The sequence below is a fragment of the Dipodomys ordii genome, unplaced genomic scaffold, assembly GCF_000151885.1.
Source record: "Dipodomys ordii isolate 6190 unplaced genomic scaffold, Dord_2.0 Scaffold64, whole genome shotgun sequence".
NCBI lineage: Eukaryota > Metazoa > Chordata > Mammalia > Rodentia > Heteromyidae > Dipodomys > Dipodomys ordii.
The window spans coordinates 2,726,511-2,734,451 of NW_012267280.1; the positions used below are offsets into that span (position 1 = coordinate 2,726,511).

At 62.3% G+C, this 7,941-nt stretch overlaps 1 protein-coding gene across 1 annotated transcript in view; it reads left to right on the plus strand.

Moving 5' to 3' along the window:
- Positions 1 to 6,206: 6,206 nt before the first annotated feature.
- The window catches only part of Nrtn (neurturin), a 2,964-nt gene continuing 1,229 nt past the window's right edge, over positions 6,207 to 7,941 (plus strand). Inside the window, exon 1 of the mRNA XM_013022662.1 lies at positions 6,207 to 6,384. Within this exon, the coding sequence (XP_012878116.1) occupies positions 6,216 to 6,384 (169 nt within the window). The 5' untranslated portion in view covers positions 6,207 to 6,215. The remainder of the gene's footprint in view (positions 6,385 to 7,941) is intronic.

The following is a 7,941-nucleotide window of genomic DNA, read 5'->3' on the forward strand; positions in this document are numbered from 1 at the left end:
GGGTGGGGACCCCGTGCGGACCCCCAGCCTTTCATCCCACCGCGACTGCGGGGTGGGGGGCGGCTCCCCGGCCCGGCCCCCCGCACGGAGCCCCGGGGAGCCCGCAGGAGACAAGCGTCCCCCTTCTTCCCTCTTCCCTCCGAAGCCACCGGCCACGTCGGCCCCTCGGGGCCTGGCGTCGAACAAGCAGGATATTGTTTGGAATTCTCCCTCCCTCCCTCTCTCTCTCTCATTTTTATTTCTTTGGATCATCCCGGTGGAGCTGGCTGGTGTCAGCCTTGAACCCGGGAACACAGAGCTGGTGTGGGTGGGTGCAGAGCCCCGTAGGGTCCCCAGAGACCTGGTGGAGGAAAGGGGCATTGACTCCGGGGCTGTGAAGTCCGGGTAGGAGTTTGCTAAGGAGAGGGCAAGGGCAGGTGGCAGCCGTGTGGAGGGGAGTTTGGGAATATTCAGGGGCACCCTGGCGAGTGAGGGGGGAGGGGATGTTCTGGGAGGTGGGCAGAGCAGGACGAGAAAGTGGGGGTACCCCAGGGAGGGACCCCTGAAGGCAGAGGTAGGGGCTGCATGGAGGATGAGGTGGTTAACATCCCCGGCACCCCAGCCCGCCTGTCTTGTCCCCATTTTGCAGCTGAGCTAGACTTGGGCAAGGACTGGGCCTGGCTGCCCCGAGTGGGTGAGGTGACTAGGAGACCCCCCAAAAAAACCAGCGTGTGAGGAGGGGCCTGAGTCGGGAGTGAGAGCGCCTGGGTGCTTTCCTATAAGGAATGTTCCAGAAGGGTCTTGCGGAGAGGGTAACGGATTGCAGACGCCTTCTTGTCTAAACCAAATGAAATCAGACTTTGAAGGAGGCCTGGAAGGAATCTGACAAGAGCTCCAGCGCCCAGCACAGCCCCCCTCCCCCTCCCTTCCCACAGGGGGAAACTGAGGCCCACCGGGCCTCACTAAACTGTTGCCTGGACCCCAGCCCTAAGTTTGAATTTGGGTGCCTAAAAAGAGGGTCACTCGGCCCCATTTTCCAGGAGACTAGGCAAGGGGAGAGGCAGTTTGGAGTCTTTCCTGGTACCTGCCTCAGTTTCCCTTTTCATCAAGCCGCCGACTGCCTGGGGCATCCTCCTGAGCCACCCACCAGGCCCAAAGCCAGCGGCTCAGCGCCAGGCCTCATTAAGCTGACCCTGTCATCCGCCCGCCCGCCAGCCAGGCCCGGAGCCAAGCCGGGCCGCCCCATGTGGTCAACGTGGGAATTTTACAGGCCAACCGCAGGGCGGGCAGCCCAGCCTCACCGCAGCCAGCAGCAGGGCCAGGAAGGCAGCTGCAGGAAAGGAAGGCTCCAGGTGCAGCCCTCGCCCCAGGGCTCCGCGCCTGCGGTCCCTCCCCTGGGACACCTTCCCAGTCCCCCCTCCTCCAGCCCACTCCTGGTGGGCCACCTCGGCCTGTGCTGTTCTGTCTCAGACGCCACATCGATTTCGGTTTTTGTCTGGCATGGCCGAGTCCCTTGGCCCTGGCATTCACCTGGTGTTTTCTATTTTTTTTTTCCTTTTTGTCAGTCGTGGGGCTTGAACTCTGGGCCTGGGCACTGTCCCTGCGCTCTTCAGCTCAAAGTGAACACTCTACCGCTTGAGCCACAGCGCCACTTCCGGTTTTCTAGTGGCTCATTGGAGATAAGAGTCTCATGGACTTTCTTGCCCAGACTGGCTTTGAACCGTGATCCTCAGATCTCAGCCTCCTGAGTAGCTAGGATGACAGGTATGAGCCACCGATGCCCAGCTTCCCCTGGTGCTTTCTATAAGAGTCAGGAGCAGAGCCTGGCACACTGGGCTCTGCCATCTGGACCCTCCTTGCTGTGCTGTGTGTCTTTGGGGGAGCTGTGTACCTCTCGGAGCCACTGCAGAGCAGCGTGGCCTTTCATTTCTCTTCCATAGGACCTGACCCCTGGCCGCTGCCTGAGAGCCCTTCAGAGAACCCAGCCCTGGCGCTGCCATTGGCTGCGTGGCTTTGAGCCATCCTTCACGTCTCTAAGCCTCAGTTTCCCCAGGTGGAAATCAGTGTGAATGAGCACCAGGTGCTCACGTCCTGACATGTCTGCCTATCAGCAAGTCACTTCCCTTCCTGGCCTCAGTTTCCCCGTATCTCGTACCTAGCCAGTGCCTAGCAAGGCCGAGGCTGCCCCCCCCAGCCCCCCTCCCCCCCGGGCGCCCACCCCTCAGCTTCACTTTGGTAGAGACAAGCTGCCCAGATGCTCGGGGAGCTGGAGTGGCTCTTCTGCCCTGGCCAGGAGGGGAAGGGTGGGCTGGGGGGGGTGTCCGTGAAGCGCCCCCCCACGCGAGGCCGCCCCCACCCCGCCCGCCCGCACACTGCATCAGAACCAGCTGCGCGGGCCACATGTTCCTCGTTTGCCCCCAGATGTGTGTCGCAGGCTGTGGCCGCCCCAGCCGCCTTTCTGTCCCCACCGTGGGGTGGGGCCTGGCCCTCGGGGGGGCGGGGGCTGCTTGAGGGCTGGAGCAGGGGCTTCTCCAGGGTGGAGTTACGGCGTCTGTTTCCAATGGGCCTCCGACCCCCCGGCCCCGCCCCCTGCAGCCTCAGTTTCCCCATTAGCAGAACCATAGGAAACCCCCATGGGCCATGAGAGACACAGCCGAACAGAGCTACCCTAGGAATTAGAGCGGCTCCCAGGGCTGTCGGCACCTGTGGGGAAACCGAGGCACATGTGCTTAAGCCCCGCCCAGCAGCTCCTCACTCCCAGCCGCCTCCCCCCCCCAGGATCTCGCTGAATTAAATCACCCTCCAGACAAGGGAAGGGGGTCCTGGGCTGACCACTGTACACATGGGGAAACTGAGGCTGGGAGTGGGGGGGAGCAGCTAGCCAGGGTCTCCTGCCACCACGGGGCCTCCGCTATCTAGAGTCCTGTGCTCGCCCACCCGAGACACCCTCTCTTCAGCTCCTGGGGTGTCTGTAGCCCCCAAAACGCGCGGTCAAACACCTGCAGATCCTTCCTGAGGCTCCCTTGGGACTCGGTCGCTCCCTCCGTGCTCCTACTGAAGTGAGGAAACTGAGTCACGGGAGCGGGAGGGCGCGCAGGGTACCCCGCTGCAACAGCACAGGCAAGGCTGCCACTGCCAGAAGTCTCCAGAGGACTCTGGAAACCTCTTCCCAGAGAACACAGAGCGGAGCGTGGGCAGGGGGCTGGCAGGACTGAGCGCTGCTGGCTGGGACACTCAGGTTTCCTTGGTGGTCGTGCTGTAGGAGCTTGGGCTTTGAAGGATGAATAGGAGTTTGCTTAGGAGGAGCGAGGCTCCCATTCTGGCTTTTCTCTGGATTAGAAGAGGTGAGTGGGGGCCCCTCAGCCCCTCCTTGCCATCCTCTTCCTCTCTTGTCTGGAGCAACGTGGCAGCAAACGCAAGCCTCCCCAAGGCAGAAATCTGTCAGAGAGAGGTTATCGACCCTCCCCCTCCCCCCAAGCCGAGCTGTCTTGGTGGCAGAGCCATTTTCTGGCTCACACACCCCTGCCCTGGCTGCCTCTCCACGGACTGAGACACTGGCCCCGCTGTGGCTTTGAGCCTCTGTTTCTCCTGTCTCCCAGCCTCAGCCCACAGGGGTGTTCAGCTGGAGGTGTGGGGCGGCCCTGGGCCTCCTTGCTCTACTCAGGCTGCTGTGGCCCCGGCCACACCAGGGAGAGCCGGGCCTGAGCCTGCAGGATGCAGCCACCGGCCACACACCTGGCCCCCCTCCCCGGACCTGGCCACACCCGTGCCACTGTCTACGTCACTGCTAGGGGTGGGGTCTGTGCCAGGGACAAACCAGTCGGGTGACCCCCAAACAGAAAGGCCATTGTTACCCAGGCCTATCAGCCGCTGCGGGCCCCTTGGCCCCTGCTGCCTGTCCCTCCAGAGTTCAGGGTGGGGGGTCCGCTCCCAAGGCTACCTGGCCATCCTGGGGGCCACCCTGGCTCCCTCCCCCAGGCCCTGGGGAAGCCCTCCCAGACCCAGGTGATCAGAGCCTGAGGCTTGCTGCAGTACAAGTGGGAAACTGAGGCATGCTGCCCCCAACCAGGAGGCTGGGGGGAGGCCAGAAGGTCTGGGGTTTCTCTGCCAAGCCTAATGGGGTGACACCAGAAAGACTTCTTCCATGTGAAGTCCGGGCAGAACGTGGGTGCTCACTGTGGGCAAAACAGCTGGCTGTGGACACCAGCAAGTACCAGGGTTGCTGCTGGCTGCTACCTGCCCCTCCAACGTGGCAGCCTCTGTCCTGCCCCAGGGCCTTTGCATAGACCCCTGCCCCACTGACGGCCCTGTCCCTGTCCTCACAGTTGCCCTGAGCTCTCATGAGACACACTTGTGTTTGTGGGTGTGTGTTTGTGTCAGTCCTGGGGCTCAAACTCAGGACCTGAGTTTTTTGTGCTCCAGGCTGGCACTCTACCACTTGAGCTATAATCTACTTCCTGCTTTTTTGTGCGTGTGATTAATTGGAGCCAGAGTCTCACAGACTTTTCTGCCCCGGCTGGCTTCAATGTCAGCCTCTCGAGTAGGTGGGATTACAGGCAGGAGCCACCACACCTGGCAATGGTGATACTCTTTGACACTTCTTTGGGAGTTCTCCACCCTCCTCCTCAGCTGCGAACTCGGGGCCTGGCATGTTCCAGGGGCTCAGGAAATGCTGGATGGGTGGACGCTTGGGGTGATGCGTGCGTGCAGGTGTTGGAGCTAGAGAAGGCAAGACAGAAGCCATGGCTTGTACACAGTCACTGCCCACTGCACAAGGTGCCTTTATCAGAGGCTGGAGAGCCAGGCTCGCGCTCCCATGGGGCATCGGAACCACCCTTCATTCACTTCTCTGTCTAATCATTCAGCAGGCGCCGAAGAAGTGCGTGTCCTGTGCTGATGGTGTCTAACGAATGCTGGTTATAGGCCCACAAAGCCCTCCGTGTGGCTGGGGTGTGGCTCAGTGGGGAGGCGTGGCCTCCACCCCCAGGACTGATAATGATAATAAAAAAATGCCAGAAGTAGGTCAGGCACCTGTGGCTCACGCCTGTCATCCTAGCTACTCGGAGGCTGAGATCTGAGGATCGCAGTTCAATGCCAGCCGGAGCAGGGACGTCTGTGTGAGTCCTATCTTCAAGTAATCATCAGACAAAAGCTGTAAGTGGAGCTGTGGTTCAGTGCTTGAGTAAAAGAGCACCAACACAACAATAAATAAAATACCTGCATAACAATAATAAAGCAACAATAAACACTAACAGTAATAGCAACCATGATATCAACGACTGCTAATAGCAGCAAACCTTTACCCCTGGGGTGTCTCTGTTTCCCCAGCTGCCATTTGGAGATTCAGCAAGGGCCTCTTCTGGGCTCAGCCCTGGCACACAGCTGGTGCCTAGAACATACCTCCAGTTACTGAGGGTGCCCGGTGCATCCACGGGGGGTGTGGCCCATGCAAATCACATGCAAATGGATGTACATCGTAGGGTAATGAGCGCCAGGCACCCACCCCTCATCGCGCTCCATACGAGGCCTCCCTGGGGGTGCAGTAAGATTGTGTGAGGTTGCACGTCTGCTGTGAAGCACCGACTGCGTGCGGAATGCAGGAGTCACCTCAGCGTGTTGCAGGGGGACCTGGGGAGGCTTCTCGGAGGAGGCAACCTCCCAGATGAGGCTGGAGGAGAATGGGAGTGTGGAGGCTGGGGAGCAGGGGAGGCACCCGCCCCTGCCCATCCACAATGGGCGGGAGGGCTGGCGCTCAAGACATGAATCCAGAGGGAACAACAGCCTCAGGCCCTGGTTCCGGCCTGCAGTGCCAGCTCGCCGCCCCCCCCCTTGCCTCTCAGCGCCACCTGCTGGAACCCCCTCCCTCCCTTCCTCTCTGTTCCTCAGGCCTCAGGGCCTTTGCACTGTTCCTTCGGCCTGAAACGCCACTTGTCAGACCTCTGTCCAACCCCGCCTGCTTTTTCAACTCCAGACTCTGCCATCAGCTCCCCGGGAAAACACTGGGGGACCCCTCCAGATGGGGCGGCTCCCCGCTGGTTACCCCTGGCACGGGGCCCGCCGGGACCTTGGCAGTGCTCTCCACACCCCGTGTTCTGCGGCTCCCCGATGAATCATTTCTGTGTGGTTACTGATCGCCGGGCACGCGGAGTGGTGTTCAAAGCTGGGGCCCCCGCGCCCCACTTGCCGCCGCCGGGGCTGCTGACCGTCCCATCCCGTCCCCTCCGTGCAGGCTGACGATGCAGCGCTGGAAGGCGGCAGCCCTGGTCTCCATGATCTGCAGCTCCGTGCTGTCCGTGTGGCTGTGTCGCGAGGGTCACCTGCTCGGCCACCGGCTGGGGCCCGCGCTGGCCCCGCTGCGCCGCCCGCCGCGCACTCTGGACGCCCGCATCGCTCGCCTGGCCCAGTGTAAGCCGGGGCTGTGTCCGACGCCCTGACCCTGGGCTCACGGGGGGGGGGGGGGCGGGGAAGGTGCAAATCCCCCCCACACACCAGGACGGAGCAGGGGTGGTGGCTCAGCACTGGGGTCCCCTGGCTTAGCTGTGGCAGGGGAATTAGGCTCCCAGCTGGAGGTGGGGGACAGATGGAGATTAGAAGCAGGCCCTGGACCCAGCAGGGCACAGGGGGAGAAGGATGTGGATCAGGCTGTGGCCTGTCGGGGTGTACAAGGACAAGGGGGGGAGGCATGGAGGCTGGGAGACACGGGGCTGGGAAGACAGATGTGGGGGGCACGCGAGCGACCACCCCAGGGCACGGCGTGCAGGCGCTGGGCATGTTGGCGCCCGCCCGCCCCACTGGCCCACACAATCCTTCTTTTCTTGTCCTCACAATGGACAAGGGCGGTGTGGGGGGGGGCATGGTTCCATCTCAACCCCCCCCCCGCTTCCCTCCTCCTGCAGGGCCTAAGGCCTTCCTAGGATACCAGGTCCCTGCCATCTGGGCCGGGCGGGGCCCCCAAAACCAGCACCCCAGGGTCTGGAGGCAGAGCACGCAGGGTGGGACGGCAGGCCGGGCAGGGCCTGCATCCTGTCCCCGGAAAGCCAGGGGCCAGGGCTGGGGCACCAGCCTGGAGGGGGCATGGGGGGCTCTCACCGGCCAGGCCCCCTCCCCCTTCCTGGCATCCGGCTAGAAGGACGGGCAGCCACGGCAGGGGACCGATTCCCATCCCCAGCCCCATCCAAGGCGAGCTGTTGCAAGCTGTCCGAGTGTCCCTGTGCCAGGTCTGGGGCTCCAACTTCGGGCCTGGGTGCCTGTCCCTGAGCTCATGTTTTCTGCTCAAGGGCTGGCGCTGTACTGCTTGAGCCGCAGCACCACTTCCAGCTTTTTGGTGGTTCACTGGAGATCAGAGGCATCTCACAGACTTTCCTGCCCTATGCTGTCTTCAAACTCTGAGTCTCAGATCTCAGCCCCCTGAGTAGCTGGGATTACCTACCCAACCACTCAGCTCTGTGAGCTTTTTTTGAGAAGATGGGGAAACTGAGGCCCAGAGCTAGCCCCACCTTGCCTGAAGTTGCAGGAACAAAAGTGGTGAAGAAAGGGAAACAAACCCAGTGCCCGCATGTGTCTGGCTTCTGCCTCTCACCAGGGAGCAGACCGCCCCCAATCCTGGGCCTCTCCCAATCCTGGGCCTCCCAGAAGGCTGCTTTTGTCGGCCCAGGTGCATCAGCCTTGGGGCAGGTGGGGACTAAACTCAGGGCCTCCTGGCGGCCCTTCTCTCCCCCCATCCCAGGCAGCCGCCACCCTGTGCCAGACTGGCTTCACGCAGCAGCAGGGAAGGGAGGGTGTGGGGGCTTTGGGGTGGGGAAGTGGGGGCCCCTGCCCCTGGGTGGCCTTCATCTCTGAGGGGAGCAGTGAACGGGCACCCACTCAGCATGACAGCCCCCATTATGACCCCCTCCCGACCCCTCCCCTGACCCTCCCTCCTCCTGACCCCCATCCTGACCCCTCCCTCCTGACACCCCTCCT